The sequence below is a fragment of the Lissotriton vulgaris genome, chromosome 8, assembly GCF_964263255.1.
Source record: "Lissotriton vulgaris chromosome 8, aLisVul1.2, whole genome shotgun sequence".
NCBI lineage: Eukaryota > Metazoa > Chordata > Amphibia > Caudata > Salamandridae > Lissotriton > Lissotriton vulgaris.
Window position 1 is genome coordinate 1,370,140,305 of NC_141696.1, and position 13,985 is coordinate 1,370,154,289.

The 13,985-nt window shown below is 48.3% G+C and overlaps 1 protein-coding gene across 2 annotated transcripts in view; it reads right to left on the reverse strand.

Moving 5' to 3' along the window:
- The window catches only part of LOC147698759 (trifunctional purine biosynthetic protein adenosine-3-like), a 277,831-nt gene that overhangs the window by 207,336 nt on the left and 56,510 nt on the right, over positions 1 to 13,985 (reverse strand). For both annotated transcript variants that reach the window (XM_086935334.1, XM_086935335.1), the window contains exon 3: positions 9,991 to 10,086. In XM_086935334.1, coding sequence (XP_086791460.1) covers positions 9,991 to 10,086 — 96 coding nt within the window. The remainder of the gene's footprint in view (positions 1 to 9,990; positions 10,087 to 13,985) is intronic.

Here is a 13,985-nt window from a genome sequence, read left to right on the forward strand (position 1 = left end):
CTAGGTAGTGGATGGATTGCGTAGGCCGCTGGACTGACTTCTCCAGGTTCACATGGAGGCCGAGCCTGTGAAGCTGTTGCAGGCACAGATGCAGATCTTGCGTTACCCGTACTGGCGATGGACCCTTTAGGAGCCAGTCGTCCAGATATGGGTAAACGAAGAGACCCTTCTTGTGAAGAAAAGCCGCCACCACTGCCATGCATTTGGTGAAGACTCGTGGTGCGGGCTTGAGACCGAAGGGTAACACCTTGTACTGGTAGTGTTTGCGTCCCACAACAAACCTCAGGTACTTTCGATGTTGTTGCGCAATCGGGATGTGAAAGTACGCATCTTGTAGATCCACCGAACACATCCAATCTCCGGCTTGTAGGTGAGGACATATTTGGTGAAGCGCCAACATGCGGAACTTTTCCTTGACGATAACCTTGTTTAGGAGTCGTAGGTCGAGTATGGGTCTGAACTTGTCCTCCTGATCTTTTTTGGGGACAAGGAAATATCTGGAGTAAACTCCTATGCCTCTTAGAGCGCGAGGAACTTCTTCTATCGCTCTTTTTTGCAGCAGGATTTTTACCTCTCGTCGGAGCAAGCTCAGTTGGTGAGGGCAAGAGCTCTTCGGAGGGATGCTCTTTTTGAAGAGCACGGAAACGTATCCTGTATCCATTTCGCAGTATATTCAGCACCCACTGATCTCTTGTGATGCTGACCCACTCTGTCAGGTGTTGTGAAGCACTTCCTCCCACTGGAGTGGGCAACGGCGTCAGAGGAAGCCACTGTTCAGGCCTTTCCTCCTCTCGTGGTGTTGGAGGACTGCTGGTGGCTCCCCCTGCCCCTGCTGGGCTTGCCACGAAACTGGGGCTTCCCCTGAGTTTTGTTCTGGGACCACTGAGGGGTTTGAACCCTCTGTTGGGCCCCTCTCCCCCTGTTGGATTTGAAGCGGCGCTTGAATTCCTTTTTCTTCTCCAAGCCCACCGCCTTCACCGTCTCCAGCTCAGTCTTCATTCGGGTCATCTCTTCGTCCGCGTGTTCCCCGAAGAGAGCGGAACCCGAAAAGGGGAGATTTAGAATCTGATGCTGAGCATCCGGTTTTAGACCTGTAAGGCGCAACCAGGCCGATCTTCTGGCACAAACTCCATGGGAATAGGAATGAGCCGAAAGCACCACCCCATCCGCGGCCGTGCTGATCATCTGGTTCGCCACCAGACACCCCTCCGTAACAGTTTCCTCAAAGTCCTGCTGGTCCTCTTTCGGCAGCTTGGCTTTGAATCTTTCCATCGAGTCCCATAAGGCTCTGTCATACCGACCCAGGAGCGCAGCTGCACTGGCGACCTTAAGAGTGGAAGCAGCAGAGTTGCAAACCTTCCGACCCCAGGAGTCTTGGGTCTTGCTGTCCTTATCTGGCGGGACTGAAGATGAACCAGCAACCGCATGTGTCTTCCTCGCCGCTGCCACGATGACAGAGTCTGCCGGAGGGTCAGACTTCACAAACACCGGGTCAGAAGCCGCCGGTTTGTACTTCTTCTGAATGCGTGCCGGCACTGCTCTGATTGCTGCTGGGATTAGGAAAACTTCCTTGACAGGGTCCATAATCCCCGGAACCAAAGGCAGCAGAGGTCTGGAGATGGCCTTTTTGTGCAAGGTTTCGAAAATGACTGTCGTCGTCACTTGAGAGACAGACATTTCGATGTTCAGTTTAAGCGCACCTCTCTGCAGAACGTCCAGATACGTGCCAATATCATCCACTGGGGAGGACCTGGACGTTGGACTGTCCGTCAAAGTCGGTGAGTAGTCCCTCTTGGACGATCTGGTAGATGAAGTGGAAGAGGTAGACTGAGTACGTCCATGTCGATGGTGAGAACTGCGTCTCCGCTCCCGCGACCTCCTGGAGCGCTCCTCCAGTCTAGGGGAGCGAGACCTGACCCGATCTCTTGTCCGATGTTCCCTTCTAGGGGATCTGGATGCCCTGGGGGATTTGGTTGGCGACCGCACGGGAGATCTGCCCCGGGGAGGTCCAGAGCTCTTCCGACCTTCCAGTCTAGGTTCCTTTGCAGGAGATCTAGATCTTCCCCGACCTTCCCGTCTAGCTTCCCTTGTAGGCGAACGGGACCTTCTTGGCGCTTTGGTGGGTAGCGTCACAGGGGATGTGCGCCTGGGAGGGCTACGCTTGTCCATCTCCTCCACCAGGTTTTGGAGAGGTGACCTGTGGTGTGGGCTGGCATACTCCTGCATACGCTTGGTAGGCCCATCGTCTCTCCAATGGTCCAAGGACCTGTACCATCTAGGTGACAGTCTGATGTGCCCCGCTGAAGGATCTGGACGACGTTCAGGAGTCCTGTGTATAGGGCTTCTGGATCTTGAATGCGCAGTAGAGGAGCCCGAGGACCGATAAGATGAATGGTGAGAAGCAGATTCTGTCACCATGACCGTATCCGAGTGTCTCGACGTCGAGCGCTCTTTTCTCGCAGCCGACCGCCTTCGAGGAGTCGGAGGATCAAACAATCTCGACCTCGAATGTCCATGAGAGTGTCTGTAGTCTCTCGACGTCGAGCGGCGATGATCAACCGCCGACGGAGCTTTCTGCCTCGACGTCGAACGGCGGTGTCCGGTCGCTGACGGGGACCTCAGCCTCGACGCCGAACGTTGATGTCCCGTCGCCGACGGAGGCTTCTCTCTCGACGTCGAACGGCCTCGCCCTGTCGTCGACGGAGCTTTCTGCCTCGACGTCGAACGGCGATGGTCAGCCGCCGACGTAGATCCATGTCTCGACGTCGAATGCATGTGCGACGACGGCGGAGGGGTATTGGGCACCCTCGACGCCGAGCGCTGCTGCCGCACCGACGGAGACCGCGTCCTCGACGCCGATCGACGAGCCACTGTCGACGGCGGAGTCACACTTCTCGACGCCGGTCGTCGCCTGGTTGACAACGGCGAGGTGACGTCCCTCGACGCCGGTCGTCGCCTGGTTGACGACGGCGGGGGAGTAATGGATCTCGACGCCGACCGTCGCCCGGTTGGCGGCGGCGGAGTAGCCTTCCTAGACGCCGATCGCCGCCCGGTTGACGACGGCGGAGGGGATTTCGACGACGGAGCCGGTGCCTTCGATGTCGTCGACGTACCTGGTCTTCCTCCTGACGGCGAGCCCGCCGTCGACGGCAGCTTCAAAGAGGAAAATCCCACCTGTGGATCTTTTCTCAGCGCCGAGCTCGACGCTGAAGTTGAAGGGTGTGAAGACTTCTTCTTTGAAGAGGAATGGGTCTTCTTGGAGCCCTTCTTCACTGGAGATCTCCCTCTCGAAGCTCTGTGAGCCAGGCCATAAATTCGAATTCTCTCCCTGTCCTTGAGAGTCCTTCCTGACAGGTTCTCACAATGAGGACAGGTGTCTGGATCATGGTCTTCAGGCAGGCAAACATACAGACCTCGTGGCTGTCTGTCTTGGCCTTCTTGCTGTTACAAGAAGGACATTTATCAAAGAGTGAAGGCATTTTCAGAGGAAAATGCTCTCCAAACTGCTCAAAACAAGCAGTATCTTACTTGACTAGATGTAAGACGTCGAAGTAAGAGCAAAAGTTGTCAAAAAGAAGCAATTTTTCTGTAAAAAAACAGAAAAATAGTGGAGCTGTGTAACCAGGGTCCTTCACTGAAGGAGCCGGAAAGAACAACTGACCTAACTGCCACTCCTGGGGCATGATGGGATACAGGGGGTCATGAGTGCCTTAAAGGCACAGTGTCAGTGTTTTGCTATTCAACTACAGGTTAGCTTTTCAGTCTTGTTAGACTGTGTGTTTGCAATGCAGCCTGGGAGCTTCCTATGCTTCCAGTGAGTTCTGAGAATTTCTACTGCTTTCTGAGCATTAAAACAACCTCTAAACAAACTTTGGTGTTGTTTCTCCTGTTTCTAATGCTTATTATTCATGTATGGTTGAAATTCTTCACAGCATATTTCAGCTCTAATGTGATTTGGCTGCTATTGCTTGTTTTTTTTATATATATATTATTTATATATATATATGTGTATTTATATGTGGGGCACATATAATATAGTGTTTCCGGGGTCCCGCACATGGGCGGGAATATTCTAATGCTTATGACTATTGATGAGGATCCCCTGGAAGAGAACCTCAGGAAGCAACATTTTCAATGCTGTAAAGGCTGGATGCCTATTGGTGGAGGGACTTTACAGAAATAGCGTTGCTTGAAGTATTAGCGCGTGTTGCCTTTCCTCCCAAACTGGTTAGTAACTTATCTTTGTCTGGTTTTCAGGTTGCCTGGGTGTAGGGCAAAAGTCCTAAACAAGCCTGGTGGGGGGTGCGGCAAATAATGCGGCTGCACACCTTTCTTTTCAGAACATGGTGCCCAAGTTAACCAAAACACAAACACGGCTCCCAAAGTAAATGAAAACAACAATAGAGCGCGGCAGAAAAGTTCAAGTATGGCAAATGAAGAACCTGCAAACCTTCCATCTAGTTGGCGCACGAAGTAAACACAACAGAACACTCAACAGGAGCAGAGGCAGGCCAACAAAACTAAAAAAAAATTGTGCTCTCAAAGTATCCTAAATAATCTGACGAATAAGAGCACATGTAACGGGGTAGTCTTCACAGGAGGACACAAAAGTCCAAAAGAGGGACTATTAAGCGTATTCACCAAACCAAAGCCAGCATTTACAAAGGACAGTAAGAGGATCCAATGAAAAAAGATGGGCGGTGCTTGAAGCCCATATTGTAGATACAGCATGTCTCAAAGGGCAGATCGTATGACCTGCCTAGGCGACATTTAAAAATGCTGAGAGCCCAGAAGTATAATTTTTTAGGTAAACTACGGGTAGATGGGATTCCATACAGCAGGGAAAACGTTTGACATCACCAAGAATCACGTCCCCTCTGATACAACTCAAAGTTGATGAACCGTTCTGATAATATATTAGCCACTTTCACCCTAAATATCGAACAATTCAGGACCCCTCAACTCAATCCTAAAGCACATTGTAAGAGATTTCATAGGCATAGACAAGGACAGAACAAGCTACAAGAAGCAAAACTATTCCAGACAAGAGAGCTTGGAAAGTTGTTGTCTTGTGAGAGGAGGTGGAGCGTCTCGGGTGGTAGGACCTCTAGAAGGGGCATGGCTTTGAGGCCATCACAGACTGATGAGGAAATAAAGGCATGGGTTACTTCTGTAAAATAAAATATTTGTTTCTAAAAAGCTATTTTACAATCCTAGCAAAATATATTAAGTAGTAAGCCAATTAAATCTATAGTAGTACTAAAATAATACCAGTAAGTCAAATAACTTTATTTTGGCATCCAGGGCCATAAAAGTGCAAATGGAGATAAAAAATGCATAAATAAATATATAAAACAGTACATTTCAGCATAACTGATTCATAGTTCATGTAGATGGATGCCAAAATTAATGAAGTAAGAGATTAAAATATCAACTTGCGTACACAAAATTAATGAATGGTACAAGGAGGGCTGCTTAATGTTGCAGACATGCAAGTTGGGAGAACAGAGGTGAGACACAATAGTCAAAATAACAATAAAGAGGGGGGTACCTTTCTTCAAAATATCCGCATTGCACCCAAGAACTTAGCTACTAAGATGGTAAACATTGGGCTACAGTCAGATCTCAGAATGCGAAGGTCAGTAGAGTGACCAGGCTCACCTAGGTGTCTGCAAATGGAGCTAGCCAAGTTCGGCAGGGGCGGGCAAGCTCCGCAAACAAAGAAAATGTGTGCAACACTCTCCGTAGAAGAAGTACAAGCAGGACATACGTCAGTGGCCCCGAAAGACCACTTTCAGGTAAATGTAAATGTAAATTGATACTTGTATAGCGCACTGCTCACCCGCAAGGGTCTCAAGGCGCTTGTACGAATACCGCTGTGGAACCCATATTGGCTTTCCCTGTGAGGCGTCCACTCCTGGGCGCCCCCAAAGTGGAGACCAGGCATCCTTAGCGTTGTGGGGGCCGTTGTGGAGATTAAGCAAGCTATTGCCCAGAGTTGCAGAGTGGGACTCCATGATTGGAATAGGCATTGAGGCGAGAATTATGAGCTCCATGGAATTAAGAGCCCAAGACCCGCGAGGCGAGGAATTGAACCCTGGTCCCGGGCTAGACCTCTGCATCAGGATCTGCCGCTCTAACCATTGAGCCACACTTCACATGCTCCGCAAGATCTACAAATGGATCCCCACTAGTACCAGAAGAACAGTCACCCAGGCCCTCGTCAGCAGCAGACTGGACAACAGAAACGCTCTCTACGCAGGAACATCAGCCAAACTCCAGAAACGACTACGATGCATACAGAACACCTCAGCTCGCCTCATCCTTCACATCCCCTGCCACATCACAGCCCACTTGAAAGACCTGCAATGGCTCCCGGCCAACAAGAGGATCACCTTCAAGCTCCTCACCCACGCTCACAAATCTCTCCACAACACCGGACCAGCGTACCTCAACGAACTCACCTTCTACACCACGAAACGCCAGCTCCGCTCCGCTGCCGTCTCCCGCATCCGTTGTGCGACCCCCGGCAGATAATTCTCTCATCTCTCCGCAATAACCTGGAACACCCTCCCCATCCGCCTACGACAGACCCAGGACTTGCTGGCCTTGAGGAGACTCCTCAAGACCTGGCTATTCGAGCAGTAGCAACCACCCCCCCCTTCCCCGCCCCCCCCAGCGCTGTGAGACCCGCACGGGTGAGTCATGCCCTCTACAAATGGATTGATTGATTGATTGATTGATCTCCCAACCCCGAGTAAGACAGAACTCCTCAATACTATACAGGAGTTTCTGTACCCCGCTAGGCATTTTAGAGATCAACAAAGTGTTGTCTGCAAATAAAAGGATCGGGAGTTTTCAATTCGAGCCAACAAAAGAGCATCCACTTCAACCTGGGATAAAAATGCAACAATGTAGTTAATGTATAAAGAAAAAAGTGCGGGAGCCAATTCGCAGCCCTGGCGTACATCTCAGAGTACTGGGATCCCATCCGGCCAACTTGTCCGGTTACCCCCCACCTGATGATTGCAAAGTTGCCCTTGTGGAGGCATATCATCAGTGACAAGATATTCAAGGGATTTTTCACGTTAGTAGGAGCCTGTCAGAGGGCAGGACGCGGGATCAAATGAAAGGCAGATCCAAGGTCAACAAGGCAAAATATAGGTTGCCCTTGCCGATAATACCAGTGCACCAGTAGATCAGGAGAAAACAGAAAGCCTGAACGATGGTGGAGACTTTCATCCGGAAGCCTACTTGCAAGGGACGGAGGATGTCCATCTAGAGCATCCAATCCCGTATTTTGCCAAGCAAACAGCGACAGAATACTTTTTGGATGCGTTCAATTAAACCTTTTTTGACTTGTAGGTCTATAGTTGTTTGAATAAGACATATTGCCTTTTTTATGGATGGGTATTACAGTGGCACCTTTCCAAGACTCAGGGGTGGGAGCCCCTGCAGCAATAGATTTGGCAATGATTGAGATGTAGCGAGACCAAACCTCCATGTCAGATAGGAAAACAGCAGGAACGCTGTCCAGCCTTGCAGCCCTTTCCCTTCCAAAAGCTGGGAGAGATTGAAGCACATCTGAGATCTCAAACAACAGCGTGGAAGGGAAGGGACAAGGTAGGATCAGAGTGGTGTCATGGGGGTACTTAGGGGCGCATCTGAGTATAGAATGGTAAAGTAATCAGCCCAGATGGAGAGAGCAACGTTATTTGCAGGTTCCATTGCAACTGTGGCACCACTGCGGGAAACTAACTGCCAGAATAGAGTGAAGTCTCGGTCTACATGGGCATTATTAACAGCATTCCATCTATGCTCGTCCCAATTCATTTTAGCAAGAATTGTGGATATTTTATAGGCTTTCCTAGCCAGGGGGATGGGGGTGTATCTTTGGTTTTAATGGCTCGGACTTAGCAGAGCTAGAGCTTGCAGCATTCCTTATTAAGCCACAGACAGTTCTTGGGAGTATTGTGCTTTTTTATGGTAACCAGGACAATGAAGTGCCCTGATATGCGTTCACAAAAAGTTGTGAGAGTACGGATTAATTGGTCAGGGGCAACGGAGTGTCCGGCCCCAATCCCTGCCATGACGTCATTGAGGTCGGCAGTGAGGGTTGATAGGATATCTGGGCAGTCTGCCAGTTGGGGACACTTTAGATGGCGCTTATCAGAGGTCAGTGCAATATCCCTGGTGAGGATAGACGGACCGGAAACTGGAGATATAAGTGTGTAAAGAACCTGCACAGACCGGGAGAGAGGATTATGGTCACCTTCAGTCCTCAAGTTCACACATATCAATAAAAGTCGACCATACCCGAACATGAATTAAAATATAGTTGATTAAAATAATACTTCAAAGAGATTTAGAAACTTCATTCTGTGATGGAAGTTTGATAATATTATCCAATTAATTCTTTAGAGGTAGGCAGAATAGATGTTATGATTGTGTATAGTTAAAGCATAAAAGTTATCTATTCTATGGCTAGCGTAAAATATAATTCTGCCAAGTAATAGGACAGCTTACTTGAATCTGTCAAATAAGAAGTTACATGCTACAAAGCAAACTATTGTAGTAATTCTCAAATACATTTGTTTCACAAGAGACTACTATAGAAGACATTAACAATTATACTGGAGATAAATGGGAACTATTTTACTGAAAACTTTCATGAATGTTACTCAGAAGATTTAAATAATATTTCCACATTCCTATAATAAAATGTGGCGTATCATAAATCCAGGTCTGCCAGGCATGTGCCCTTCTGGATGTGCACAATGTTTTTGAAGGGAGCAGGGAATAGCTCAATTTAATCAGTTAGATGATGGACAATCAGGAAACTATCAGGATAAAAAGCAGGAATGCCTTTTTACCCATTGCCCCCCAGCATAATAATCCTACGAGAGAGAGCTGTGGTAATGTCCACCACTGAGCTTGTTTACACAAACAGTTCTTTTTAAAGAGAGAGCTGTGAAGTTACAGAGGTCATCAAATCATAACCACTAGTGGGACACTGCTGCCAATGCATCTCTTTCAAGGAAGGTGTGCTTGGTGCAAGGAGGGGGATAGTGAAGTCCAAGGGAGAAGGAGCTTATGAGGAAGGGCGGCATTTATTGAAGATGCTGAAGGGTTGCAAGAGGGCTCGGCCTCTTGGGGAGCATTTTCCTTCTTTTTCACAGTCAAGTTCCTCACCCTTTGTTGCTTCATACAATGAATGAGGGAGAAAAGCAAGATCCAACTGAGGCCGCATCATGGTAGTTTTGGGGAGGTGGATTTTGACTAGATGAGAACCAGAAGAGTGTGTTGAGGGGATGGATAGGAGTTAAGGCCTAGTCATAAAACAGTCATACGGAAACAATAGAAATCGTTACATTTGCTCTTGAATCTAAATGTGATGCTTAGATTATGCTACCTGGCTGGATTGCTTACTGTAAACCATACCCTAACATGTCAACCAATTTAGAAGTAACATTGCATATCCAGTATGTGCATGCCTATCTAATACCATAATTTCCCTTTTTATTACACATATAACTATGAGAGAACGCTGGTGAACACAGCTTTTCACCACAGGAGAAATGAAACTATAGCCAGGCACTTAAAGCCCAGCACCACAGGCACCACAAAGCTTTCCCATTTCCTTATTCCTCCCAGTGCCAATTTCAGGCTTGCCCATTCAAAACCTGCTGAGTACACCGTAAAGCACAGGAGTCTTGCCACCAATCACCTCACACAATTTGCTGCCACCGCCCAGTAGTCTCAGGGTCTACTGAAATAGCTACAATACAGACCACAGTAGTTTGAGAAGATACAAGAAGAGACACCGCACACTACACTGTCGGTGTAGCAAACTGCTAGTTTTCTTTAAAATGTATATCCATTTACTATCCACAGACCACACCTTACTTTTATTCCTCCTGAAACAAAATACACTGTTTAGCAAAGTGAAAGGACAGCTCTTCAAAAGTATGATTTTAGTTAAATTCTTACCAGCAGCAAGTGGGGCCTCTGGTCCAACCACCACAAGACCAATACCGTTGTTTTTACAGAACTTGATAACAGTTGCATGATCGCTGGCTTGGATAGCTGCAAGAATTGAAAACTATTAGAAATAATGCAGTTCAAAAGCACAGAAGGTACAGCATCCACAAAGTGACACCTACAAACCTATCACCCACATTGCCGTACATTTATCGAAGGTAGTCACAAGAAGAGATGCAAAAAAGAATTGCTACCTAAACAGCTGAAAGACAAAAAGGAAAACCCACACACTTTATTCTCAGGCTGTCACAACACAAAGCGGTCATTCTCATTAGTCAAGTATGCATAGTTGGAATGGAGTCAGATGGCCATGTATCAATCTATGTGCTCAGATTAGATCTACAATAGAGTGAAAGTACAACTAGCAACACCATTTTCTAAATGAAATCCCAATTTAAATACCCAGGGCATTTTGGTTTTCAAGCCGCATAGAAAACAAGCATTTACAATGCAATGGTTTTGCCTTTGTTAAAGTTAGAGCTATTGGCATTGCTCTTGACATTATTTTTATTTATGTTTTTTTTAACATAAATAAATGGCATTGTCATTTACAATGCCAATAGCTTAATCTCTCGCAAATGCCACACACAAACACCCACAGAGAGCCGCCCACACACACACACAGAGCCCTCCACAGACACACCCACACAGAGCCCCCACACACAGAGCCCCCCCACACACCCACACAGAGCCCCCCACACACCCACACAGAGCCCCCCACACACACAGAATGTGTCCTGGGATAGTGCACTCCTCTCAGGGCACGACGGCGTCACGACAGCCCTTGTGCAATGTGTGCCCGCCCCAATGCACGCAAATTTTTTCACACTCAGGCGGACACACACACACAATACACACTCTCACACTGATACTCAACACGTAGACACATATGCAGAGACTGAGAGACATGCAGACGGACGAGCTGACACGCACAGGCACACTCACTCAGCCACACAATGCGTAGACATACGTACACACATGAAGAAACCCGCACAAACACACAGGCGCATACACATAGTACATACACACATAAGTATGTACACACATGTATTCGTACACTCAAAAGTGTATACACAAACACCATTATTCACGGTGCATTCGTAGGTGGCTGGAGGGGTGGTCGGCACGAACCTATCCTGACCTGCTTGCAATAAATAAATTTTAAAAAAAATTTAAAAAATGGAAAGTCAACTATTGGATTCAAATTTGATTGAGGTGGACTAGCAAATCTGTATTCTCTGAACGCCTTAAAGACCACTCAATTGACAATTGCAGAATGTGACGTGGAAGTTATTGTAGAATTTTGGCAATCTGATGTTTAGACTGGGCATGCAGGCAGGACAAGGTGATCAAAGAAGCGACAGAAGAGCATCTGGACATACAAATTAGTTGGATGAAAATTCACTGGACATATTTTGAATATACCACACAAGTAAGGAACGTTATATTTAAATACATAAAAAGGGACTAGATTGGGTATCTGAAACTAGTCCCTCACAAGCTCTTAGTGGCATGAACACAGTATGAGGTGACATGGATCCCCACTTGCTTCATTTCCTTCATGCCATTCATTACTGCACGTGGCCTCGAGCGAACCGAGTTCTCAGCCTGATTGTTTGTGTGACCTTGGGCACAGAAAGAGAAAGGATGTTTATCTCGCAGCTCTCTTCTGTAAATAGGACTACACCCCCCAACCACATTCACTGCCTATCTCTTTCTCCCAGCCTCGGGCTTTCTCAGCTTCCTTGTAATTTCCAGGCTTGTGCTACACGCCTTCCCGCCCTCCTCCGCTCCGGACAGTGACGTGAGACGTCGCGCCACCGGCAGTCACGGGGCCGGTGAGTCACGCTTCGCCCTGAATGGAAGCACTGCTTAGTCTGGGCATAGCTTCGCCATGAGTCGACGGTGGGGGCGGAGACGGGGAAGGGCAAGAATTAAAGTATCAGGGAGGGAGGGGAAGAGAAGGGATAAGAGACGGATCTGAGATGTAGCAAATGATAGATGGTAGAACGCAAGATGTCGTGGAGATAAAGGAGAGGTGGGCGAATGTAAAGGAAAGTGCAGGTAGGGAGGAGGAAAAAAAAAAGAGAAGAATGGATTCTAGGTGGGACCCCCAGGACAGAGAAACAGGCAACGAACGGACTGCAGTGAATGTTGCGCCCAATATGCCCCTTTCCTTCTGAATGTGCCACCAGGTGACCGTGACGTAAGACTGAACGGGTTTGGAATGGAAAGTAGCAACACCACAGCAGAGCTATACCCAGGAACATTGGAATTACGCCATTTTGTAGCTGCTACTTTTCCAGCACAGCCACTGATTTGCCACATAATTTATCATCCTGCATAATCTGCAGATTTCATTTAAAAAAATACTAAATGTGTCTACTTAGATGCTCAAAAGTTAGTAAAAGCGTGGGGGCACGTTACAGCGCAGTGAAAGCTGCTTTGTAAAAGTTGTCTGGTCCCCTTTCTATTGGTCGAGTGGAAAACTAGTACTAATGAGGTGAAATATGGGCCCAGACAGTGTTACCCTGTGTAAAAATGACAAAATAAGGTTGTAAAACGATCACAAAATGTGCTGCATTGCGCCGCTTAATGTAATTTATTTCTGTATAATTTAGTCAATTATGCCGCATAATTTGTTTATCCCCTGCCGCATAATTCAAGCGGCTCTGGCTATACCTCAAAGTGCAAGAATCTCACAGGCTGACTGAAAACAAATTTATCAGCGAGTTGCGTGATCTCACGCGCGCTTCCTCCAGACATCGGAGCTATCCCTCGGGTCACAGAGCTGTCAGGGAGTTCCCTCGAACAACGGCTACTGAGGAACATCCCACAGCTTCCTACGCGCAACGAGGAGGTGCTGCGCATCACGAGGCTCCGTCTCGCCCCCTCACACAGTCTCCTTGATTTCGGCTTCCTCCTGTCAAAGCGTCTCGCATCCCTGACTCACAGCCTCTTTCTTTGCAGGTCCCAACACCTATGTGTCCCTTTATCCTTTCGTCTTTAACATTCACCTTGACGCCACCAGTTACTTCGTCTTTTCGCTCACGTTTCTGGTTCTCCTCCTCTCTGAACTTTCCTTCTGGCTTCTTCTGTAAAGGTGATCGCTGTTGGTCCTTCTTCGAGGCTGTAGCCAATGGATGCGCCGCTCTCAGGGCGAGCCTCCGATGGTGGCGAAGCTGCGGCCAATCGCAGCGCGGCTCTAGTGATGACGCGGCGGCTCGAGAACCACTCCTAGCGCGGCGGCACTGAGGGGGCTCGACCGCCTCAGCTAATGGGAGGGCAGCTCCTTCGTTCTTGCTCTCCGCGGCCCCGGCGAGGTCCTCAAGTTATTCTCGGCCCCGGGCAGCGGCGGCAATCAGGGAGGCAGCGTTTGCACCATAGGAGGAGGCGGCAGAGCGCTCGGGGTGCCACTAGTGCCTTACCAGATTCGGGGGCGTTCCCGAGAATCGGCTTTCGGCTGACGTAGCGTGACGTAGCCAAAAGCCAAAAATTCTCGGGAACGCCCCCGAATCTGGTCCGGCATTGACGGACAGGCCCGTCTTCCAATGGCTAGCCTCCATTTATGGAGCTAGCCAATGGAAGACGGGGGCCGTTCCTGTCTCCCCTACTATAGCCATTAGGTTTTCGCCTGCGCGAAAAAGCTGTGCAGAGCGCAGCTTTCGCCAGGCAAAACCTAAAAAGGCATTTTTTTAAAATAATGTATGCAATGTCTGAAAAGTAGCCCTCATCACATGCAGTACTTTTCTTTGGGATGACTAATCTGAGCTGACTCTCGCCGTTTTATAGACGCTGGTGTAGAGACAAAGAAGCTATCAGAAGGTGTGCTGCCAGTGTGCCCCTTGATGGGAGCCTTCTGGAGGGGGAAAGGGGTTTTTATGGACCCTCCAGACATACCCTTGCAAGTGGGCGCAGTCACTCAGTTAACCCGCCTGCGAGAG